This window comes from Martes martes, assembly GCF_963455335.1.
Source record: "Martes martes genome assembly, chromosome: 1".
NCBI classification, from domain to species: Eukaryota; Metazoa; Chordata; class Mammalia; order Carnivora; family Mustelidae; genus Martes; species Martes martes.
Window position 1 is genome coordinate 160,033,673 of NC_137888.1, and position 26,681 is coordinate 160,060,353.

The following is a 26,681-nucleotide window of genomic DNA, read 5'->3' on the forward strand; positions in this document are numbered from 1 at the left end:
TGACTTTAGATGTGGGCCATGATCTTATCCGGACTCTCCATTCATACTTTTTTCTTCCTATACTTCAGATTGAATATTTTGGGGGGACTATCTTCAGATTCACTTATCCCATCTTCCACGGTGTTCAGACTTCTGTTCACTATCCTATGAGTTCTTATTTTCAGATATGATTTGTGTGTTTCCAGAATGTCCACCTTATTCTTTTTCATGGATTCCAACTCTTACGTGAATTTCTTCAATTTTTTCTTTCCCCTTTGTCCATTTTTCCTCTATTTTATATTATTAATGAGTCATTTTATTGGTCTACTAGTTCAAATATTTGAATAATTCAGGAGTCTGCTCCTATTATTTTTTTCTTTTTATTGGCCCTTGCCTACTCACATGCCTGATAATTTTTCATTGTATGCTCAATGGGAAGGCACCAAAAAGGTTTCCAGTGCTGTTCTTCCACCAGAGAAGACCCTGCCCTTCATTGGTAAGACAGAGCAAGGAACTAGTCACCTAAATCCAACCAGGGGTTGAGCTGGCCAGGGCTGGGTCAAGCTTTAGTAACACTCAGTTCACCTGTTGTGGGTCCCTGTTCCCTGGTCTTCCAGGCTTTGGACTGAGCACTTCATGGATCTCTGTCCTCTCCCCTAAGATTGTGGGGATTCAGTTCTTCCCTTCAGAGTTTCTTTTAGCTTTGCCCTTTAGCTTTCATGAACAGCTTTAAGACCTGACAATATCTCAAGGGGAGACCTCTCCTTTACAGCAGGACCCCTCACTTTAGTTGGGTTTGGTCTTCTACATACCATGCAATTCTGAGATATTCCTTTGACCGTTAAAAGTATTTGGCCCAGAATCCCAGATTGCTTTTATAACTCAGCATTTTTGAGTAAAAAAAAGATTGGCCACATGTGGGAAGCTCCTCTTTGCAGATCCTCTAGTTTTCAATCTGTCACAACAGCCCCACACAACTCCCCCCTGCACCCCACCCTGGTTTCTTGTCCCCTCACTAGAGTCCCCCTGTCTGTGTCCAATCCAGTTTTTTGCCTTGGTCCAGAATAAGCAAATATCCCAGGTACAAAAAATGGCCCAGAAAGGGCTCTTTCTTCTCTGAATTTTAGCTCATCCAGTCCTTATTTTTTTCAAGGCCTAACATCTTTAAAAATGTGATTTTTTTTTCAACTTATCCACTTTCTTTACCCATTTTTTTCTAGTTGTGTTAGGATCATTAGCCTGCCAATACCTACTACTACATGTTACCAAGAAGTGGAAAAATGATTGCTGTACTTCATTTCTTTAGATGGAATTCTTTTTTTATGATATGTTTGTTTGACCATTTTATAAAGGGAAAAAAGGGAAAGAACCTTATTCAAGCTTACAGGTATTAAATGGCATAGCAGAAACAGAACCAGTCATCTGACAACAGAGCCTTACTTTCTACCCTTCTTACATCAAGGTTACTGATTTTGGTCCTGCCATTCAACTAAGACTGCTGCAGTAGCCATCATCAGGGGTTTACAGAGGCCCTTAGGAAAGTACCTGGTTCTGTCTCTACCTTGAGTCAGCTGAGGGTGGGGGTCAGTAACCCTGCTGAGTTATATATTGGATGGTGCTGACCCTGCAACTCTCTGCCTTCAAGATTAGGGCTTTTAGGGTTTCACTATTTCCTTGTCTCTTGCCAAAAATCATAAGCTAGACGCTCTCCATAGGCTCTGACTTAGGAAATCTGGTTTACCACTATGTAAGCACGTAAGTCCTGTGATGTTTTTTTATAACTGGAAGAATGAGATAAAGCAGAAACTCACGTACTCTAGGCAAGATCATGACATCTCATCTCTAAGTCCTGTTTAACAGGCTCTGTAGGGTCTTCTCACAAAATCCAAGTTGAGAAACAGAATGGTTGCATGTTTCAAGTTAAAGTTCTAACTGGGTCTCTTAAGAAATTCTCACTTTTGGGGCGCCTGGGTGGCTCAGTGGGTTAAAGCCTCTGCCTTCGGCTCAGGTCATGATCCTAGGGTCCTGGGATCAAGCCCCGCATCAGGCTCTCTGCTCAGCAGGGAGCCTGCTTCCTCCTCTCTCTCTCTCTGCCTACTTCTCTGCTTACTTGTGATCTCTGTCTGTCAAATAAATACAATCTTTAAAAAAAAAAAAAGAAAAAAAGAAATTATTACTCTTTAGAGACTGAAGCAAGTGAGGTCTCTACTTCTTTCCAGTACCTGCATTTTAGTTGCTATACGGTTGATGTGCAAGCTGGATGGTGAGCCAGAGAAAGGAAAGGAGCTAAAAAATCAAATTTAGCTAATTTTGCCCTCTGACTCTAATAACTTTTGTAATGGTTTGCCAGGGCAGTAGCTAAATTATGGCTTGGGTAAAATGCAAGTTTTATTATCTATGCTTGCTTTCTTCCCCGTTTAAGGATTGGCTTTATAGTTTGACCCATAGGGTTTGGGTAAGAATATAATGTGATTTCCGTTATTTTTGTAGTTTTTAAATTTTGTTTATTGCTATCTGAACTTATAACAATATTGGCAATATGTATAAAAATTGAAATTACAAACCCCTTACCAGATACATGGTATGCAAACATTTCCTCCTATTCCAGGACGCCTTTTCACCCTGCTAATTATTTGCTTTGTTGCGCAGAAACTCAATAGTTTGATGTAGTCCCATTTGTTTATTTTTGTTTTTGTTGCCTGTGCTTTTGGTGTCATATCCATGAAACCACTGTAAAACCAATGTCGCTAAGTTCTTCTCCTAAGTATTTGTCTAAGAGTTTTATAGTTTCATGTCTTATACTTAAGTCCTTAATCCATTTTAAGTTGGTTTTTGTGTATATGATGTGAGATAAGGGTTCAATTTCAATTTTTTGCATGTGAAAAAGTGTTGGCCAGGATGTGAAGTAATTGGAACCATTACACGCTGTTAGTAATAATGCAAAATAGTGTAGTCACTATGGAAAATAGTATGGAGATTCCCAAAAAAAGTAAAAAGAAATTAAAAGAAATTTAAAAATAAAAAATAAATTAAAGTAATTTAATTGATTTAAATCAAAAATTAAAAAATACCATATGATCCAGCAATCCCAAAACTTATTCTGGGATTTTATCCAAATATGGATATTCATCCAAATATTTGAAATTAGGATCTCAAAGAGATATTAGCACTCCCATGTTCGTGGAAGCACTATTCATAATAGCCAGGGGATGGAAACAACCTAAGTGTTCATTGACAGATGAACAAATAAAATGTAGCATGTACATGCAATGGACTATTGTTCAGCCTTAAAAAAGAAGGAAATTCTGTAATATGCAAAAATATGGATGGACCTTGAGGATATTGTGCTAAGTGAAATAAGCCAGTCACAGAAAGACAAAAACTGCATGATTTCACTTATCTGAGATATCGATAATAGTAAAATTCACAGAATCCAAGAGTAGAATGGTGTTGCCAGGGTCTCGGGAAGGAGGAAATGGAGGTTATTAATCAATGGGCGTAAAGTCTTAGTTAAGCAAGATGGATACAATACAGAGAGCTACTGTACAACATTGTATCTAGAGTCAACAATACTGTATTGTACATTCTTAAATGTGTTAAGAAAATAGATCACATGTTAAATGTTCTTACTACAATAAAATTTTTAAAAAGTTAAAATTATAAAACATGTCATTGAACTAAAAATGTGTAAAGGGGAGGGAGAAACACACTTAGTAAGGAAAGAAAATATGGTATAGAAACTCATAATTTGTATAGTGAGGGAAGTGGGAAGAAGCAGGTAGAAAGAGCCTGGACTAATGGGAAAGAAGCAGCATCAAGAGACTTAGGAATGAAAACAGTTCTTAGGAACTAGATGAATGAAAACGAGCAAAATTTGGCCTTTCTGAATTAAGGGGAGAAATAATTCAGTAGAAGGTAAGCCTTTTTAAATAATAGGCAAGATTCAATTGCGTAACATTGACATCAGATAGACTAATAATTTCCATTGGAGAGATACTGTATTTTCTTATCATATTGTAATTCGAGTTGTTCAACAAATACCTGTTGGGCATATGATATGTCAGACTCTGGGCTGGGTGCTGAGCATCTAGAAATGAAATCACACTATATGCCCAGAAGGACCTGGTGGACCAGAAGAAGATACAGTCAGATCAGTTGTGCATACAGTTAAGTACACCCGTGGGGACATATGGAGGGTCAAGTCACTCACTCTATAGGTAGGACTTAGTCAGCAGAAGGAAAAGGAGAAAGATGCTTGGCACCAGGGACAACGTAAGTCAAAGCTTGGTAGAGGAAGATGAGCTTGAGTTACTTTCATGCTTTAATATCTTCATTTCTGAGTGCATTGTAAATTAGTCTGTTTCTCAGTTAAATGTCAATTATTTATCACTGTTCAAGGATGAGACCAGCACTTAGTATCCGGAATCAAAAAAAAGCGGAGCATATTCCTTCCTTATGTGTAGGAATGGCTAACTGGTCAGAAACACCGCGACTGAACAGAGCTGACTACTAATCTCAGGGTTGTGGGCAGGAGTTTATTTTGGATTCTCTTTGTCACACAGGTGGGAGTGGGTTGCTGTCAGCATTAGAAGTATGGTTGGTGTTCATTATAGAGACAGGGATGGGTCTAGCCAGTCGTAGCTGAGGAGTCACTGAGCAGGTCTGCTGACCCAGAGTCTGTGGCTCCCCCTAACTGACTGGTTCTAGAAGCATGTTAATTAACTGAAGCATGTTGTCACTGATTGATTAATCAGGCTGAAAATCACTTCTGATACTGATTGGTTACTCTAGCCACAGAACAGCTAGGCTTTGGCTAGGAGTGTGGAAATTTGATAGATTCTCATTCTCCCCCTTTCTAGTCTTTTACTAACCTAAGCAACAGGAGACACTACTGGGGCTGTCCAGTGCTCTCCACTATTGCTGATTCTTTTTGAAGACAAGGTTTTACATGTGGGTCTGATTTTTTAATTTGCTTGTCGCTTGGCATGAGTTCATCCTGCTTTTGTCTTCAAATCAGTTGTTGAAACATTTGTTAGGACAGTGCCTACATGGTCTACATGGCACTGTAGACTTAAGACTCTGGAAAAATAAATCAAGCTGTGTGATATATAAGTATAACAAAGGAATACAAGAAGGGAGTGGAGGACGTTCTCATGGCATGATCTCAACTTTTCCAGGTCGCATCATCAAAACAAGGCCCAGTGATTCCCTAAGTCTTCCTTAAGAGTTTGCTTCTTCTTTTTGCATGGATAGAAAGTTGTTCTACCACCTCTGTGGTAATCGAGGTACAAAATGAAGTGTCAGCAATAGCACAGACTCTTCTGGGTTAGCAATAGAAAACCAAAGGTTATGCTAATTTCCACAGCTATTTGGGCAAAGGAATTTTAATAGTAAACAATAGTTTGTTTACTATTTTCTATATCCGCCAAAGCGAGGGAGAAATTTTCAAGGATCACCTGAGTTGAGCAGCACCTGGGGATGGGATTGTTATCCTTAGGAATCTGTCCCATCGGCGTGAGAAGGGTTTTATCCCTTCAGACTCTTTATAAGAAGACACAGCCCGCCAGAGGGTCGTACACCTGATCTAACTAATAGACTGATAGAACAATTAATTGGTCCCGGTCCTGGGTTGGCAAAGAGCCTGACTCCTACCCAGAAGGAAAGAACTTGAACACTGCAATGGAGATGTGATTGGCTTTACTGGAGCTGGAGGTATTTTGTCTCTAGGGCTCATGATAAACAGTCACTATTGCATCCTGTTAAATAACAAAATTCACCCAAGTAAAACTGAAGATGTAATTGGCTTTATTCAATGATTCATGAATCGGGCAGCACCCCATCTAGCAAGTGGAGAGGCACTCTGAGGATTGGTACATAATGAAAGGTTGTTACAGACAGAGGGTAGGGACAAGAAAGTTATTAGCAAAAAGGAGAGGCTTATTCTAGGCCAGGCTGCTTTCCAGGGGGAAAAGCAAGGTGTCTGATCATGCAGGTGACCTCATCTTTCCTAGGGGGGCTGGAGAGGACCCAAGTGCAGACTCAGGGCAGGGACTAAAAAATCTCTCCTGACCAGTTAAGGCCACATTTCCGGGGGAGGTTGAAACTGCAATGAGGTTATGGTGTAAGCACCAATGTAAGAACTTGGTCTAAATGACACCATTTGGGGGGACCTCTGTATATATTTTTTGGGTTGTTCTTTTTTTTTTTTTAAACAATCTCAAGAAAATTGTTATCCCCGTCTCTGGGCACAGGAACATTTTTTTCATGTTTGTGTTGCATCATTATTGGTAACATCAGCTTGACATATCTCCATAGCATACTAGCTGCACAGGCAATCGCTTAGGAGAGGCAAATTAAAAAGTTAGGATGGTCATCAGCCCTTGGTACACCAGTAAAGGGACAAAAAATATGATCAAAGGAGTAAAGACTAAAATTACACAAAGGAGAGCATGACAGTGGTTATAACAGAATCTTGTTCTGATGGTCTCCTCTGTCTAAGGATGCCCCATAGAGTAAATACTTCTGGGGCAGGGTGGGAGTGGGGGAGAAGGTGGGGAGAAGCTCAGTGTAAGATCCCCAGTGACTGTGTGTCCAGTTCTACCCTCTTGCTAAAGCTCTTTGAAAATGTTCAGCCGATCCACTGTTTTCATTCCCTCCCATTATAAATATGCACCAAAGACATCCTACCCGTTCACACAGATGGCTTTTCTGTGTAGAGCAGGTGCACGTTTGCACATGAGGGACTCTTGGAAAATATTGTCTGGAATGTATTCTTTCTGTTTGAACCATTGGACACCGTGGCCACGGCCGACCTAGAGGTTTGATGAGAGTTATCGAGATGTTTGAATATTGGCTTCAGTTAACATGTCTTAAGTTTCTGCAGAAATGTCTTTGAAAAGTGTCTTGCCACAGATAACACCTTGAACTTAGTTGAAAACAGCTCCTGGGATTATGGCAAACTAGCCAAGAGGCCTATTTGTCAGATATTGGATAGTTTTTCCTGGAAATCTCTCAGTTGCCTTCTTAACATAAAAATACGTATTGTTTGGGTAAGTGACTCCACTGTTCACTCCATTACATGTGTATTTTATCAGTTTTGCACACTATAGTTGGCCCTTCTGTTGCATAACTTCCTGGAGAGTCTAAAATAATTTCAAGAGTCTATAGAAGCCTTAGGAGTTAATGACACCCTATTGAAAACCCAGGGATTTAAAACTGGCTGATTTTCATTTTGGCTTTTTTTTTTTTTTTTTTTTGAGGACTTTCTCAGGAGTGCAGCCATTTTCACTGGGATGCGTGGAAGGGAGTGGGCCGTGGGCTTAATGGTGGAACCAACCAAAACTCTCTAGGAAGAGACCAGATGGTGCTGTTGAAAGCCATTCCACTTCTAAATGCTTTATTTTTTAAGAAAAATCTTTTGTCATGTGTACTATGAAGGCTCATTATAAGAAACAGTTAAGCTACTTTAACTCAAATATATCCTAGTCTTCCAAAAAATGTCCTTAAACAGGCAGCCTAAAAAATTTAGGGTAATATATCCTATTACGGGGAGAAAATGTTAACTCCTTGATTTCAAGGTTTAAAATTATATTTTTAAGAGTAATAATGTAGGAGATGATTAAATGCAGGTTCCTATTAGTAAACTTCTGAGAAATATCAAAACTTCTGGGCTTCACCCCATGAAACCCTAGCTGTGAGCTCTTGTTGAGTGTCTGTATTACAAAAAATTGATTTAAAATATGGTACCAGGGGTTTTCTTTGAAAAAAAAAGAAAGCCATTGTGAAATAAACTAGCAAGCATTTTAGATCTCCTACTATTAGTTATGCTTTTGAATTAATTATGCTTGCTTCTGAAATGACAATGGATACTCATAAATAAGGATTTTTGGCAAGTGTTCTTAAAAAGTCAAATTGCATTCAGAAGTTGCTTCAGCTTGGTGCGTCAGGAAAATCCAATACAGAAAGTGAGCACCAGCATCTATTTGAGGAAATGTTCAGACATTTCCCAAACTGGCCGCAGCCTGCCTATGCAGCCTCGTCTCCTCCAGCCTCTTCCCTCCCAACCCCACAAGACCTAAATTCCAGCCACGGGAACTGACAGTCATTTCCTGAACACACCTCCACTCTGTGCCTGTGCTGTTCTCCCGCCTCTGCTTTTAATGCCTCCACCTCCATTTCACTAACTCCTACACATCCTTCAACACCTGGCAAAAAATGCCCTTGGTAGTTGTGGGACCACTAAGTGAGGGTTAATGGCACTGATTCCCTGCACAGCTCTGGGTAGGTCATTACCCTCCTCACACTACAGTCAGATGGCTTGCGGGAAGAGACCTTGCCTCTTCCGTGTCTGCATCCCTTCCAAGAGCCAGCCCAGGGCCTGGCTTCTGTGATAGGACCTTGGTCAATACTGGTTCACTGAACTGACTTCTCTCATCTCTACAGTTTGTCCTGTTCTTCCACCCCCTAAAAAGCCACAAAGATAATCAGAGTTACAGGCATTGTGGGTAATTTTTAAAAGTTGAACTTTTCCCTTCCCTGTCTGGGGAGCCAGCCAACAAAAGTCTTCTCGCACAGCTGATGCCCCAAACCACTGGTGTCACTTTCTCCAGGAGACCGCTCTGGGCCTCACTAGCTTATTGAAAGGGTCACACTGCGGTCTGCCTCCCAGCTGGAGAGCCACTGCGGGTGGCACAGGGCAAGTCACCCTGAAGGTTCCAGTCCTTAGAGTAAATGCACTTCAAAGATCTCTCTAGGGTTGAATGATTGTATGAGATCAAAGAAGTTAAGTTTCATTATGGTAAGCTTTTGCCTTTATCTTCCTTTGGATAAAACTCTCTAAGCACCTTTTTAAAAGTTAACATAAGTGTTTCTCAAATTACCTCCGTTTGTTAAAATGGCAGCTCCCTGACCCCCGTGCTCAGCATACTCTGAGCTAGGAGCTCTGGAGTGGGACTTAGGAATCTGAATTGTAGGAAGCATTCAGGCAGTTCTGGCGTGAATAATCATAGGACACTACATTTGGAGAAATACAAATAATGGTGAGAACAGTGAAGAGGAGGAGGGATCACATGCCCAGAATATTTACTCAGCACGTGTGACATAAGCCAGCCCCGGGGCCAGCTTGTGGAACAGATGCAGAGATGAATGAGTCAAACTCCCTTCCCCTGGGCAGAGTGTAGTCAGGTGCCCTAGGAGGATGGCAAGCTCATTCGGTCAAAGTATCCTGGCATTGGGGGCCGTCTGCCTTCTGCTCAGGTCATGATCTCAGGGTCCTGGGATCGAGCCCCGCATCAGGCTCTCTGCTCAGCGGGGAGTCTGCTTCTGCCTCCCTACTGCACATGCTCTCTCTCATGCTTACTCTCTCTGTCAAATAAATAAATAAAATCTTTTTAAAAAAAAGTATTCCGGCATTCATAAGTTATCAGAGCAGGCTATTGGGTATGGTCTGATTGAATCCCAGAAGTGTTCTGGACTTAGATAGACATTTCTTAAGTTCATGCAGGACAAAAAAAAAAAAAAAAAAGAAGAAAGAAAAGAAAAGAAAGAAAGAGAGAGAGAGAGAAAGAAAAGAAAAAAAAAAAAAAGGGCACTGTGTTTTTACAATGGCCAAAGACGTCAGACAAGGTATTCTTTGTGTCATCCTTCTCTGAGAAAAGGCTTGGATTTAAAGATTCATCAGCTGAGGGGACTTTGAACTGGAGTGAAGCCTCATCATCTTTTTGTTGTGGGTGTCCATGGAATGTATTTCCAGTTAATCAATGAAGGATTCTTAAAAAGATTTATTTGTGTATTTGAAAGACAGAGAGGGAGACTCAGCAGGAGAAAAGGCAGCAGAAAGGGAGAGGATCTCAAGCAGACTCCCTGCTGAGCACAGAGCCCAATGCGGGGCTCCTTCTCATGACCCTGACATCATGACCTGAGCCGAAATCAAGAGTCGGACACTTAACCAACTAAGCCACCCAGTTACCCCATATGAAGGATTTTAACCTTGATTATCTGGCACTCTCAACAGGGAATCCCGAAATAAGTCTCTAAGAGACCAAAGTTTGCCTGTGGCTCCCAAATTGCAACTTAGCTATTAGGAATTTTTATCACCAATACCCTAAAAGTTCAGAGAGTTGACAGTCCCACATTTCATTATGACCGTTAGTTAGAAATTCTGCTTTATTCAATCCATGTATATTATAGTGCTATATCACTTATGGTTTCATATTTGCCTTTGGTTTCCCAGTAGACTGTGTCTTAAGGACAAAAGAATCTTAAACGTGTTATTTTCTGATATCTAGGACAAACACAAGGGGAATATTCAAAACATACACTGCTTAAAATTAATTAGAAGTTTAAAGTGTTCCTTATCCTGAAGTCAAAGTTGGAAACTCCTACAACGAGAAAGCCGCTGATGGAACAGTGCTGAAAATGAACGAGAAGTGTCTTTGGAGAGGGTTGTCTTGGCCACTGATTTAGTTGCATATGTCTTCAGAAAAGCATAGTGTTCCATAGCCAAAGGATTGTGCAACTATACGTTCTATGCTTTTTTTCTACGAAAAGAGATAAATTGCTAAAAGCTACACCAATGGCAAGGATTTGTTCAAGAAAGTAAATCTTAGGTCTGTTCTCGTGAAGCCTGAGGTATAGAGTCAACTATTCCATATCTGTGGCATATTAATGACAACAGGTCATATGGTTACTCCTGAATCCTTAAGAAAATCTTTAATTACATCTGGCAGCCTCAACTCACTAAGCCAGAGATAACATAATAAATGTTTTAAAACATCATGAAGGAGTAGAATGTATTTTTAAAACATATATTAAAACATCATAAAGGAGTAGAATGTGTTACCTTCAACTAGTTTATCCTAGTTCATAGATGTGATCATTTTTTTTTATCACTCTCTTTCTCTATTAGTTCTTGGGCAAATATGGAAATGAGCACAAAATGATGACTTCCTGCAAATCATTTTGTTTACATATCAGATAAATATGCCAAAGATTAATAGTCAGTAAATATTATTAAGATCCCTTACAAAGAAGACATTATACTTAGCAGCTCAGAGAAGGATTCATATCCTGTGTATCCACGTTTTCCAGCTGTGCACTGTATCCGGTGACTAGTTCGCACAAGGCCACTTCAGAGAAGTATTAGCAGAGTGTTGACCTGTGTCCTGTCAGATTAGGTCCAGCCCAGGTTAAGAGAAGTGACTGATTCTTTAGGCAGGCCAACCTGGGGGAAGAGACAACCCCAACAACAGACTGGACCCAGATTCCTAGATCCTGAAGAAGATGACCTTTATAAACTGACCAGAAGTGAGTTTTCAGCTCTCTGGACTCAGGGCTTGTCCCGTTCTGGGAAGACAGTCATCACTTTTTGTTTTGACAAGAAAAAAGTATAAGAAGATAAGATACCTGGGGTGAGGGTGAGGAGCTGATCCTTTTATACATTTAGTTAAATTTTTATTTTCTTAACTATCTATAAAAAGTGTTGAGAATACAGATATAAATTAGACACTATTCTGTCCTCACGTGACTTATAATCTAAACTAATAGCAAGACAAACCTAAATAAAGAACAGTATATTTTATAAGAGTCTGATTTCTGTTCAAAAGACAGTGGGAGCCGAAGAAAGGAATGACCAATTTTGTGTAGAGAGACATGAAAGACTTCTTTTTTTTATTTTTATTTTTTATTTTTAAGTAATCTCTACACCCAGCTTGGGGCTCTAACTCACAACGCGGAGATCAAGAATCACATGCTATATAGACTGAGCCAGCCAGGTGCCCCTAGACATGAAGGATTTCTTAGTGGTGACTATTGAACTGAGCCTTAAAAGAGAAGTAGGAGGTTATGAAGTGGGGGAGGCAGAGAAGAGGTCATTCTAGGCAGAGACCAGCCCAAGCAAAGGCCAAGAGCTATACAGCTGTAACCTGTTTGGGGAACAGCATGCAGCCCAGCATGCCTGCAGCACAAGGCGGTGGAGTGCGCTGGAGGAAAGGTGAAGCTCCAGGCAGTGTCTGGGTCATGAAAGCTTGCGTATCTTTCAAGGAAGGGATAGACAGGAGAAGCGTTGAGGTGCAACCAACAGAAGTGGGCGATGGCTGAGATACGGAGGGTGCTGAACCAAGCTGGACAGTGGCGCTATTCATCTGAGGCTGAGCCTCGTCCCCTCTGACCTGTTGTGACATCGCTACGTCACCGGGTACGCTTGCTGCTACCCACCGTTCCCAGGCTCTCCCTCGTTCTCCCCAGACCGGCTCAGCCTTCAGACCTGCCAGGGCCTACAGGACAAGCTCGTGAAGAGGAACAGGGAAGGAACAAGGGAAAGATAGGTCCAGGGCTTGAAAGAACTGACAGGATGGGGCCAGATTTGACTCACACAGTGAAATCCACCGACACCCAGTACCGGGGGCCATTCAGAATCAGGGGGGACAGCAATTTTGCAACTGCAGCTTATCTGGCACCCACAGTCTCAGTGCCAGAATTTACTATCCCGCTACCCACATTTCCACTTGGAAATGTATTTCTTATTCTGGTGGAAACGTGAGATCTTTCAAACAGCTGATTTTCCCTCCAAAATCAAGCAAAATCAAGCTTTAACAAATGGAACTTGGTCTTCCTTTTCAGCTCTTTCATTTGATTTTCATGGTATTGTGTTTTGAAGATCAAAGCAAATGCAGACGGTTGATTGTTTTCTTAGCCTGGTGAGGAAAAAAATTGGCCAAGCACGGTAAAGGGTTAGCAGGGGAAGAGCGAGGCCTTGTCACAAATGAGGACGACCAGCCACGGTCTGTGAGCCAAGACACACTCAATAAGCAAGACCAGCATCACCCAGAATTTTGTACCTGGCAGAGAAGCGTGCTTGCAACCCAGTCCTCGAAGACTTTTTTTCTAAAAACACCCGAGACGCCTGTGTTAGACTAAGAAAGGTATAAGATTTTGTCTTCTAGGGTCTTGGGCTCCGCATTGGGAACTCTAAAATGAGAGTAGAAAAAGCTCAGAGAGCAGACAACTCCAGTGAGAACAAATGGTCACAGGCATCATATCAGCAGTGAATAGATTGTCTTTGACGTGCGAGTCAGGAAGTAGTCTGTCCTTTCAGATGTGTGGGCCAGCTTCCCTCCTGGAGGCCTCGGATTGCAAAATCCTTGCCTGGCCTTTAGGATGTCACCTGCCAGAGTCTACCTCTCTCAGATGTTCACCAACAAATGAATTCCTCTAAATCTTGTCAGGGAGCTTTCGTTCCCAACCAATGGTTGAGGTGAACGCTTGGCCTATTTAAATGGTAGCCCTTTGACATTTGAATTGTCTCTATCCAACCATGGAGGAAAGTTTTAAGAGAGATTTGACCATACAGTCAGTAAGCCATCAACTGTAGACCTAGAAAATAGTTAAATTCAGAGTAAGCAAATGTAAGCTTTCAGCCACTTCGGTGAACACTGGCTTATTTACCCAACACTCTAGAACATGCCGGAGAAAGAATTAACATGACCGAGTGCTTGCTAGGTGCCTATCACTTTGTTCACAAGCAGTACATGAGAATAAAGAAATTCCCAGAGCAATGCCCTTCTACCCTGTTACAGTTATGTAATCACTTAATCTCTGCCACAACTTATGAACATGACATTATTATCCTTAATTTACAGATGAGAAAGTTGAGGCTTAGAGCGATCAAAGGGACCCATGTTAGGAAATGGACACAAGCATATGAACCAAGATCTGTCTGTTCCCAAAAGCCTACCTGCTTTTTCTGGGTCACAAGGGAGCCTACGGCAGCAAAGATATTTACTAAAGCTTGTTTCAAAAGCTTCTTTGGCAACGCAAGCAACTTTGCGAGCTTGTCAGACCAATTACACAATCCCCTTCCTCTTTTGGATCCAGCCCAGGGAAGGACAGAGTAAGCCCGCCACCTGAAGGCAGCTCAGCAGGCAAGCGCCGGGAGCCAGGGCCACTGTAGGCAGGGTGCTGAGGACAGGGAGTCCTAGGCGGGTGGTTCACCTCTGCCCTCAGCCAGCTCCCTGACAGGCTTTGCGTGTGAGCCTGCAAAGAAGAGGAAAGAAGGGGACAAATCTGTAGCAGCCAAACCCAAGAAGAGCGGGTCTTCCTCTTTGTAGAAACAGAAACGAGGGGAGGGAGGCACCGTCCTGTCATTTCCTCCCTCCCCTCCCCCACCACCACTAAAACCCTGAGGGGTAGAGTTGGCATTCGAGGTCCCTTTAGGCATGATTCGCAAAGACAGTTTCTATCCATTGGCCTGTTTTGAATACAGAGAAGTCAGGCTGAGAGGTTCTGGTAGCATATAAATTAAAGATATGGAGGTATCTCATTGAAATTCTGAAGATGTACTGATCCTACCCTAGATTTCTCTCATCAAAAGAGTTATCTTGTAGTGCTGCTGCTGACTTATTAATAAAGATCACACTTATATTTGATTATTTATCTAATCAGGATTCACCTTCAGTTTAAGCTCATTAGTCTGCTGTTAGAGTGATGCTCTAAGTGTACTTGATGGTGGGATTACATCCAAGTGAGAAGGAGAACGCATTCAGGCGTTAATGGTCAGAAGCCGAGACAATACCCCGCCAGCCATGGCACCCTCGAGGGGAGCGTGTGCGCTGTCTGCCAACCAAACAGAAAGGGCACATGTTTCCAAGAGCGGAGGAAGGGCTGAACGTTATAATTAAATACACTCAGTAACAGAGAAACAAAAATGGCAAGCGCTCTAATTATTTCAAAAACCGAAAGAATAATGCCCATTCTTCATATGCACGATGTTGGGGAAGCTTTTCTAATGGACCTTCAATGAAACGTCTAAGTTATGTTCAGGATCCTGGTTGCTCGGCGTGCCCCAGCCTGGCTCCCAGTGACTTGCACTTAACCTGTTTGCTTCCCCTTGTTCATAGGTCTTCCGAAGTGGTTGTAATATCACCCAGCCTAGCAATATCTCTCCTGGGTCTTGGGGAGCAGGTAACTAAAGCATCTCGTTCTTACCTGTTGGGAAGTGGCCAGGTTTAGCTGCTGGGGAGAAGTCCTCTTCTCGAAGCTGTCTTGCCCCACAAACTAGAAATTCCACTTTTTGTTGGACTAAGAAACCTCCAGCTACCACAGCGCCACCCTGGAAGAGGGCCCTGAAGAGCAGAGCCCTGCAGTTAACCGAGGCCAGTGTGTTCCCCTCCTCGGAAACGCTGCGGCTCAGACTTGGCACCGCAATGGGCTGAATTATTTATCCAGTCGGATAAGAGAGAAAGCTGCTAAGAGCTTCCTGAATTGCTAGCCTCACGCCCTGGATCCACACTGAGACAGGAAACAGGCTGGGCTCCGTCAGCAAAGAGGGGGAAAATAAATAAATAAAAATTTTTAAAAAGAGCCTTCTTCCAAAGTCCTCTGCCATCACCACTCTTACTTATTACCAGTATCTGTTGAATGAACCGTATCGTCTGAAAACGGAAGAGGCACCGGGCATTTGGGTTTGGAGCCTTTCTTTGACCCCCAACCTGAAATTTGTCGAAGAATGGCGCTTCCCTAATGGGGAAAAGCCCCGGCAACTGAGGAGAGGAAGAGACAGGTTCACATCGATGAGGGACAGAAAGGACGCCCCTACTGGCAGGTCAGTGAAATCGCCGGCAAGGATCGTCGGAAAGACCCACGTCAGAGTCAAGCGAACCTGAAATTCTGACCCCAGCGGGGTTGTTCATGGTGTGAACCAGCGTTGGACGCTGTAGGACATGAAGCCTGCAGTGGAGTCGGTTTCGTGCATAAGCACAAACAGAGCACCCTAAACAAAGGTGATGTTAAACTGGGCTGTGGAGTACAGAAGGGACATCACTATAGCTTAGAAATGACCTGAGAAGGAGCGCCAGGCAAGACAGAAGAGTCAAAGGCCTGTCATGTGTGATACAGAGTGTAGGTGGAAGGGGCTGCGGGTCACAGGGACACTGAGGTTCTCGGTCATCTCACTGCCGTGTACTGTTCTCTGTAGGTGGAATTGGCTGTGTAGGTCGAGACAAGGGCCAGGTCCGAAAGTGCCTTGACGTGGTGGAGATCTATAACCCTGATGGGGACTTCTGGAGAGAGGGCCCACCTATGCCAAGTCCCCTGCTGTCCCTCCGAACCAATTCTACCAATGCAGGAGCCGTGGATGGGAAGCTCTATGTCTGCGGGGGATTCCACGGAGCAGGTATTGATCCCATTGCCAATGCTGGTAACCTCCCTCGGCACTGACTTTAACCTCTCCCCTTAACGGACCCGGCCGCCAAAGACTAATCCCGAGAGCAGGGTGAGCCTGGCAAAAGCCCGGCCTTCGGACTTCAGCGACCCTGAGCCGCTCACCGAAGCTCTCAGCTTGGCTTTTCACATCGGCAAGAGGGTGCTACTACCTCACAGGCTACCGTTCGGGTGAAACGAGATCTCGTTTCACCCGAGATCTCGTTATAATGCGTCTGCCATAGAGCGGACACTCAATAACTCCTAGCTGAATACGAGAACAGAGTTGGGAGAAGCAAGTCGACCCTGATTGCAGGGCTAACGCTTGAAGAACGCGCGGAAGTGCAGTCGTGACCGCAAGTGCTGGGTTTTATCGCGGTCCTTATTGACCAAGAGAGCCCGCCCTCGAGGACGCGCTTCTCCCTCCTCCACTGCTCCCACGTCAAATAAATTGCCTGAAAGCATTTCTAAAGCAATGCCTAATGCATGTATTTATTACCACACTTAGTTCCCACGTATCAAATTGTACCATCTTTGCAATATACAGTATGGATTGGTCATTTTTAACGTAACGGGGACATTTTTAAATAGGCACAAAGGTAATAAGCAACTTCCTGCAAAGCTTGATTGGTTGCATCAGTGAATAAGGCAGAGCGCAGTTATATTAAAATGACTAACTGTTCAATCCTAACCTCGCTAATAGAAGCACGGAGGCCAGTACGTATCCGCGAAAAGCATGCCTTGAGAGCACTTCAAACTTTGGAAGGGTGCCAGATTCAAACACAGCTGCCACTGCAACAAGGCCGAGCCCTTAATAAGCCCACCTTCATTTTTAATGCACATCGTTATATGGAAGTTAAAGAATGAAGTTGTCATTATGAACTAAAAGCGACAGGAGATGAATGAGCCAAATACAATGAGTGGGCCTTATTTGGCTCTTGATTTGGACAAATCTTGCATAAAAAGATATTTTTCAGATAGTCCGGAAAATTTTAACATGGTCTAGAATATTAGAGGATAGTAGGGAATTGTTCATTGTTAGGTTACGATAATAGTGGCATTGTGGTTTTGTATAAAGGAAAAAGGAAAAAGAAGAACGTGAACAATTAGAGATCATTTAAAAGTATTTATGGGTGACAAGGATATGCTGTCTGAAATTCACTTTCATCTACTCCAGCAAATACTTTTTAAAAAAAGTCAATGGGGGGGGGCAAGAGCAGATTTTATGGCATCGGTAAAATGTTGATAATTGTTAAAGTTGGCTAATGGATGCATCAGCCTATTATTTCACTACTTCTGTGTACGCTTGAACATTCCCTTAATAAAAAGCTTTCATTTCCCTTTTCCATCTCTTTCTTCAAAGGACTTTCCAAAGAGGTTTTTTAAAAACTATTTTAATATCTTTTATATGAAACATCACATCCTTATGTAAAGGAATCTATCATGGTAGCAAGAAACCTGGCTCAGGAAGTAGATCTGATGGATTTCCCCTGGTTCACGCTCTGGGTGTAAGCCGGGACACGAGGAGCCAGGAGAGAGATCCCAGCTCCTGGACCCGCACACCCAACTAGGGCTCTCCTCCAGCTGCGATCACAAATCTCCTCTCCATCCTCTGGCTTTTGGCTTTCTCCTGACCCGAAGAGAAGAACAGAGAATTACAAAAGGTAGCCCCAGGGCATCCAGAGGGATGGGTGGCAATAAGCGTCTAAGGACCTGAAAGATATTCTGTTTTGTCTTCTGTCTTTATCTTATCTTTCCTTCTATAATATCAAGTTAGAGAATTGATACCCTCCAGCTTTTCAAGCCTGTCTACACTCATACCATGAGACAACCTATTTTCTTGGTACTGTAGTGGACTAATGATGCTTTCAGCCAGAGGGAAAGGGATTTACCATATGACTCTCAAAGTCCATTTTAATTATTTGGTTCTAACACAGTGGATTTTCTGGGATTAGCTAAACGAATCATCACTGGGGTTTTATGAAAATGGAGCAATTGTATAATAGCATGCTCATGATGAACCAGCAACCTCAGCATCCGACCTAAAAACAGGCACTGAATTTTCTCTCGTCGTGTGACACAAACCTGGTCATCCCATTTATTTAGTCAGAAAACCACACTCAAGAAATTAATCTCTTATAATCTATTCAGTGAATTCAGTAAAAAGGTGATTGAAATGTAACTTTTGATAAGCATTTGGGATGCCATCAGTATGTCCAACATGTCAAGAAAGACAGATTCATAAACATGTGATACATTTAATAATTTGGTTTTGGTTAAAATACTAGTTTGAACACCTCTATTTTCTCCCCAAGCCCCACTGAAATGACAGTGAAAGGAATAAACCTGGTCGGACAGAGGAAAGAAGAGGGAGGGCGGCAGCAACCAAACTCTGGAGGCTGGAGAGCCGGTGAATGAGTAGTGAGTAACCAGGCCTGAGAAAGTTCGATCCTGAACTGGCCACAGGAACAGCAAGCATGCAGACAAAGCCCCCAGATTTGTTGCACAGAACCCTGGGCAACCTCAGGGACTGGCAACAGCAGGCACCTCTGGAGGAGGGAATGAAGGTGATGCTGCCAGAGGAAAGAAGACCTGACTCTCCTCCTTGCTCTCAGTGGGGACGCAGAGCCCCGCCTCCACCCTAATGGAGACCAAAGCTGAGGCCCGGAGCGGAAGGCGGGTGCTCGGTCCTGAAGCAGGCAGAGGAAGTGAACAGCTGCACACAGAATATTGAGATCCCCACCTTTCTTCCTTCCTGGCTTCCAGAATGTGGACAACCATACTCTCCAGGCAGGGGACTGGAAGACTCGTCTTTGGCCAGCCCCGAAATAAGGCAAAGCCAAATCGCGCCGCGGAGACCCTCACAGAGAAAGAGCTTCCCCAGCATCCCACTCTTAAAGACGAGCAAACAGCTGGAGGCTCTCAGAGATTTGAGGAAAGTATGTAAATCGGAGAAAAAGTCAAAACAAATAAAAAAGAGCAAGTTGGAGGAAACGGAAATTATAACAGGAGACGTGTCCTCAGAGACGGAAGAGAAAACACTGCCGTCAATGAACGGGAAAAGCATATTTCAAGGAGTTCTTGGAAATTAAAAGTATGATAGGCAAAATTAAATACACAATAGGAAATGTGGAGGGTATAGTGGGGGGAACTTCTCAGAAAGCAGAGCGAAAACCAGTTCGATGGAAGGTAAGACAGGAAACAAGTCCAAAGTGCCCAACGTTTGAGTAAGAGGAGTTTCAGTAAAAAAAGAGCAGAGAACAGGGGGAGGAATAAATCATCTGTGAAGTGAATTAAGAAATTTTCCCAGAACTGAAGTCACCGGATCGCAAGGATACACCACATGAAGTACACACAGTGAATGAAAACCAACCCAAACTAAAGCACTTGGGGACAAATAAAAGATCCCAAAAACTTCCAGAGAGAGAGGGGAATAAGTTTCATACAAAGTGTCAAGAATCAGAACGGCATCCAAGTCTGAACCAAGGCCTTGGAAGCCAGAAGAAAATGAAGCAAATGCCTTCAAAGATCCTATGGGGAAATTATTTTCCACCTTGACTTCTATCCCTGCTGAATTATTCATTAAGCGGGAGGGCACAGAGTCAGCCAAGCAACGTCTCAAAACATGTAACTCCCCTGTGCCCTTTTATTAGGATACGATTCACCAAAAATGGACAGATAAACCAAAAAAGAATCGACACTGGATCCAGGGAACAGGATCAAACATGACAGAGAGGAAGAAATTCCCAGGAAGATGTTGAGGGGCGATCTGAGGGGAGATCAGCACAGAATGGGGCAGCTCGAAAGGCTTAGCGGGAGAAGACTGCCGGCAGAGAAAACAGATGAGATCTTCATGTTTTGGAAGATCTAGACGTTTAGACATTCGGAGAAGAGCAATGAAGACGAACCAAACCGAGCAATTGGCTTGGAGAAAACAAGAAGCTGCGCAGGAAGAGAGAAGTACGGCACATGGCTCGTCTGTGACCAGCTTCTATAATAATAGCGTCTGATAATGTAAGTATTAAATCTTGTGCTGACCAGCATCACACCTTAACTATTCGGGAAAAACAGGAAACCAGGAAGTAGGCAAACACGAGGATGTGAAAGAAAGGTGGAACCGCATTTTCCATTTTCCACGGCAGGCGCCGAGAGTCAATACCTTCATCTGAGAAATCAAGCAGCATCAGTAGTATAAAAAGTATTATTTACAGAAACAGTGCTCAATGCCAGCAGGCTCAGCCAGAGTTGAAAGAGGAGCCGTAAATGGGGAGGAGAGGAGAGGACTGTTCTTAAGGAATACGCCTTGTAAAGCTATTTGACTCTTTTACATCATGTGCGTGTACAACTGATAAATCAAAAACTAAATTTAAAATGTATAAATAATAGTACATATAATGCAGGAGTAATGGGGGTTGGGGGGCGGGGTATGAAGGAAAATATTATCTAGGACACCTGTTGGGAGCTGATTCTCCATGAGTCTCAGGCATGTCTTGTGAGCAGAAGCACTTGACTGTCTTTGTCCTGGACTATCTTTTAAAGCATGTTTGTATAGCATACAGCCCAGAAAACAGAAACGGCATCTCCCTCCGCAGCAAAAGGCAGGTATATTTACGGGCCATTATGAAAGATTCAGGGTCCTGGGGCCCCTGGGTGGCTCTGTCAGTTAAGCACCTGACACTTGATTTTGGCTTAGGTCATGATCTCAGGGCCGTGGGATCGAGCCCCACATCAGGGTCCATGCTCAGTGGGGAGTCTGCTATGTCCCTCTTTCTGTCCCTCTGCCCCCCCAAATAAATAAATAAATCTTAAAAAAAAAAAAAAAGATTCAGGGTCCCTAAGCTCAGTGTTCCTCTCCTATAATGCAGCCCACTGACTACACAGGTATCACCTGTCACTCTTCATGCTGTCCTGTGGGAACTGGGTCTCAAATAACGAATGCTGATGCATTGGCTGCTGCTCTTGCTGTGAATGACATTGCCCTTCATCTCAGACCTTGGGGGTTCACATCATCTCTCAGTGTCCACAAAACTGTAACAAGCTACCCTGTAAAATCTCATTCTCTGCACAGTTCTTGACAGAGTCCTGGGACTCACCAGCGCGGAATGGGGTCGGGGGACAAAACAAACACAAAAGCAAACACAAAACCTCTTTCTCCACCTCCAACAGAGTGAGGAAGCCAGCATTATGTTTCAAAAACATCAGAGCTCATTAACCCCAGTCCTTCAAAAACTTACAAAATAGAGAAGAGAGAGCACTTTCCAATTCATCCTGATACCAAAACTAGACAAAGACGTTGCAAAACAACTATAGGCCAATACCCTTAAGAATAAGGATGCAAAAATCCTCAACAAAATACAAGCAAACTAAATCCAGCAACATACCAAAAAAATTATACACCATGCCAAGCAGGATTTATCCCAAGAATGAAAAGTTGGTTCACCATGTGAAAGTTAACCAATGCAAGACATCGTATTTGTAGAATAAAGGGCAAAAAACAGGTTGATCATTTCAATACATGCAGAAAAAGATCTGTCAGAATCCAACACCCTTCCATGACGGTAACACCTAGCAAACTAGAAATAGAAGGGAATTTCCACAACCTGATAAGGGCCAACCCAGCTAACATCATACTTAGTGGTCAAGGACTGAAAGCTTTCTCCCTAAAATCGGGAACAGGACAAGAATATTTATTTTTGCCACTTCTATTCAACATTATACTAGAGGTTCCAATGAAGGCAATTAGGAAAGAAAAACAAACAAAACACATTGAGATCAGAAAAGAATAAATAATTGTATACGACATGATCTTTTATTTAGAAAAATCCCAAAGAATCCAAACACCAAAAAAACTTTTAGAGCTAATGAATTCAGCAAGGCTGCAGGATGCAAGACCAATATACCCAAAAAAAAAAAAAAATTGTATTTTCTATACCCTCACAATGAACAGTCTGAAAATGGAATTAAGAAAACAGTGCCATTTATAATAGTATCAAAAAGAATAAAATGCATAGTGATCTAAGTGACCTAAAAAGTGCAGGACTTGTTCACTGAAAAGTGCAAAACATCATGAAAAGAAATTAAAACCTAAACGAAATCCAAAAGAGAGCACAGAAATATTGACAAACCGATCCTAAAATTTATATGGAAATGCAAGAGACCGAGACTATGCAAAAGTCTTGAACAAAATTAGAAGACTCTTGCTTCCTAATTTCAAAACTCCCTTCAAAGCTGTAATAATCAAGGCTGTGTGGAACCAGCACAATAGCAGACGTACAGATCAGCGGAATACACTTGACGCTCCAGGGTGGTACAGGAGTGCCAAGACAACTCAATGAAGAAAGGATCCCTTTTCAACAAATGATGCAGGAATAATTGGATGTCCACATGCAAGTGAATGAATTTGGACTCCTGCCTCACCCATGGACAAAAATGAACTCAAAGTAGATCCACCACCCAAACATAAGAGCTAAAACTGTGAAACTGTTAGAAGAAAACTCGGACCTAAATCTTTGTGATCCCAAATGAGGCCATGGTTTCTTAGGTACATCTGAGCACAAACAAAAAAGAGAAAGTGAGGAAATTGTGCATGGAAATTAAAAGCTTTTGTGCTTCAAAGGGCACCACCAAGGAAATGAAAAGACAACCCACAGGAGAAGAGAAAATATTTGCAAACCAAATATCTGATAAGAAGACTTGTATCTCGAATATGTTAAGAACTCTCACAATTCAATCATAAAAAGAAAAAGAACCCATTTTTTTTAAATTGACAAAGGACCTGAACAGACATTTCTCCAATGAATATAAACAAATGGCCCGTGCTCAGCCTCATGAGCCATCAGGGAAATGCAAATCAAGACCATAATGAGGTTAACACTTCACCACCACTGGGATGTCTATGACAAAAGAAAATAAAGAACAAATATCGACAAGGGTTGGAGAAACTGGGGCCCTCCTGCACTGCTGATGAAAATGTAAAATAGGGCAGCTCCTTTAGAAAACTCTGGTAGTTCCTCAGAAAGTTAAACACAGACTTGTCCTAGGGCGCAGCAATTCCAAGAGAATTCCAAGAGAATCAAAAACAGACGTCCACACAAACACCTGTACACAAATGTTCACAACAGCAGTATTTTTAACAGCCTGAAAGTAGAACCCAAATCGCTATCCACTAATGAATGCACAAAGGAAATATGGTGCATTCATACAGTGAAATATTATTTGGCAATAAAAAGGAACAGCATACTAACACAAACTACCATGTAGATGAAGCCTGGAAACATTATACGAAGTAAAAGAAGGCTGCCACAAAAGACCTTGTATGATTCCATTTATATGAAATGTGCAGAAAAGGCAAATGCAGAGAGATAGAAAGTAGACTTGTGGTTGTCAGAGGGAATCAGGAACAAGAAATGACTGCTAATGGGTACAGGGTACAGGGTTGCTTTTTAAGGAGAAATGTTTTGAAATTAGATGCTGGTGACAGTTGCACAGCTCTGTGAATATACTAAAACACACTGAATTATACATTTTTTAAAAGATTAATTTTATGGCAAGTATATTATATCACAATAAAACTGGTATTAAGGGAAAAGGAGCTCTTCTTCTTTCTTTTCCCCCCAAATAATTTGGCTTTTGTGTTTGGCACTTATGAGGAGAATTAGCTGAATTGCCCACAGGAAAAGTGCATGGAGGCGAGTTCTTTGCCTGGAAGAGGCAGAAATGGCTCATCTAGGGACAGAAATGTAGGTTTCTGGAGACCAAGAGAGACAGTGGTGGCAGGTGACACCTAGTGGCAGGAAACTATTTGCTGCTCATAAAAGCCTCCAGGAGGAGAGGACAACCTAGTGGCTGTAGGATCTTGCAAAAGACCCCAGTGTCAACGTTTGACACACAGAAATCTTGCCTTTCAAGGGACCAGGTGACTCTGGGGAGCAGACATCTCGGTGACAGCTGTAATGAACTGAATACCAAAAGCCCACTCCCTTGTTTTCTAGCTCCAGTGAGCCCCCAGGATTACTCAGCTATCCCACGAGGAGGGGCTGCTCCCAGAGGGCCCAGTTACCTTCCCGCTGGCAAAGCCCCCACTTCAGCTCGTTCCAGGCTCTTTGAGACTCGGCTTTCCTCCAGCCTCTGGTTTTAGCATGTTTCCCCCTAAATCTCTGGTGCATGATCCCCTCAGCTCCTACCCCCGCCATAGCCTGTTGGCACTTACCTGTATTTGCAATCTGTAGCTACTCTCCCATTCCTTCCAAGGTGACACGGGACCTCCTTGAGCAAGTTGAGGGAGCCCGTGGTTTTCTCCATTTCAGCTCTACCTGGCTACCCTAGTTGGCGAGGCTCTGACAGAGAGGTTCCCCCAGACTCCAGCTTCCTTCTGCTTCCAGTCCCCCTTAACCCATCTGACACATTTTCACCATCTTCCTTGGATAATTCTAGGAATCTGTCCTTCCTCTACCCAGGACCCGAGAGCTCTCTGCCTCCGCTAGCTCCAGCAAGAATTCCTCTCAAACCACCCCTCTGTCTTCTCTCATTCAGCCTCTGAGGGCCCAGCCCTAAAGGTAGAAAGGCTGCCAAGGACAAACCTGAGTTATCAAAAAGAGAAAACACATTGGGAAGTACTTCAAAAAATTAATCACCTCGCTAACAAATGTAGAATCCAATGGACAGGTAAGGAGTGCCTGGGTGGCTCAGTCATCAGGCATCTGCCTTAGGCTCAGGTCCTGATCCCCTGCTCCCCTGCTTCCCCTCTCTCTCTCCCTCTCCCCCTGCTTGTGTTCCCTCTCTCACTGCCCCTCTCTCTCTCTCTCTGTCAAATAGATAAATAAAATCTAAAAAAAAAAAAAAAAATGAACAGCTAACAGTTATCTGGTGTTGACTCTGCCAGGAGCTGTTCTGAGCACTTTGCATATGTTAATTGATTTAATTCTCATAGGAGCCCGTGAGGTAGATCCTCTAATTGCCCTTACAGACTACAGCAGAAACAGAAGCCACCTAAAGAGGCCACACAGAGGGTAAATGTCGAATCTGGGGTCCAAAATCCAGATCGTCTGGCCCCAAAGTCTGCATTTTTTTTAACCAGGTGGCTATATTGTCTCTCTGTGCCAAACAAATTAAATCGGAAAATTTGGGTATGTGGCCTGGGCATCCACATGTTCTCAAAGCTCTTCAAATTCTTCTAATATGCAGTCGGAATTGAGAACCACTACGCTGGCTGATGTCTGCTGTTCATTCATTCAACAAAGCTTTGTTGAGTGACTTCTGGGTAATAAACCTATGTTAAGCCCTGGAGAACAAGTGTATGTGGTCCCAGCCCTGAAGGAGCAAAGTGAGAGTAAAATTGGAAGTTGCTACATTAGTGGAATAACGTTTTCAGCCAGAGGCTTAGAAGGTAGCTATGCTCCATAGAGAAACGGCTGATTCTGGGTTTGGAGCACAAAAACTCTGATCTTGTGCTGCCAGAAAGCATACCAGAAAACGCTTAAGGGAGTCATATCAAAAGACAGAGAAGCCAGCCTAAAAGGGTAGTCAGTGGCGAAATTTGGAATAATCTAACAATCCAAAGTCGTTACTGATTGTAATTGATTGAATATATAATAAATGTAAAAGGAATGATAGAAGGATACATAAACTTGTCATTTTACAACCCCTAATATAGTAATTGGTTCAGGCAAATCATCAGTGGATATGAAAAGCATTGACTGAAAGGTTATGGAGAACAGGATCTGGACATAGCACCAAAGTACTGCCCAATATTAACCACAATACTAATACTAACTATGAGGAAAAACACAGACTTCCACAACGGTGAAATTGGATGGTCACCATTGTAACCCAATAATCATCATTAAAAATAGGATAATTGTATGATACAGTTGACCCTTGAACAATGCAGGGGTGAGAGGTGCCAACCCCCACCCCCATGTAGTCAAAAATCCATGTATAACTTTGGACTCTCCCAAAACTTAACTAATAACCTCCTCTATGTTACCAATAACATAGTCAATTAACACATATTTTGTATGTTATATGCATTACATACTAAAATAGTTATATTAAAGTAAGGTAGAGAAAAGAAAATATGGTTAAAATCATAAGAAGGACAAAATATACTTATAGTACTATTTATTGAAACAAATCTGTCTATAAGCAGACTCATGTGATTCAAACCCATGTTGTTCAAGGATCGGCTGTCTATTCTTTCTGGGTGATACAGTAGGAAGGTCTTGCCTACCTACCATCACCAAAATTATTAACTTGTGTCTAATCAAGCCTCTAGATTTCCAGTTTATAGGGAGTGCAAGGAGAGGAACAGTTAAATGACCCTCTGCGGGAACAGACAGATTCAGAATGTGGACATTCAAACAAGAAATCTGGTCCAAACCCAAAAAAGTTATTTAGTGTCATGGGAAATTAAAAAAAAAACAACAAAACGGTGCCATCCTAAGTGAAAAGCGATCAGAAAGACATAAAAACCAAATATCAAGTGTGAGTGTTTATTGCATTCTGATTGA

General features: G+C 42.5%; 1 protein-coding gene across 6 annotated transcripts in view; it reads left to right on the forward strand.

Annotated features, from left to right (window-relative positions):
• KBTBD12 (kelch repeat and BTB domain containing 12) overlaps positions 1 to 26,681 on the forward strand; it is a 73,361-nt gene that overhangs the window by 29,233 nt on the left and 17,447 nt on the right. For 4 of the 6 annotated variants that reach the window (XM_080824136.1, XM_080824135.1, XM_080824137.1 and 1 more), the window contains one exon: positions 15,950 to 16,147. The exons of the other annotated variants lie outside the window; for them this stretch is intronic. In XM_080824136.1, the coding sequence (XP_080680262.1) occupies positions 15,950 to 16,147 (198 nt within the window). The remainder of the gene's footprint in view (positions 1 to 15,949; positions 16,148 to 26,681) is intronic. 6 annotated transcript variants of the gene reach the window in all.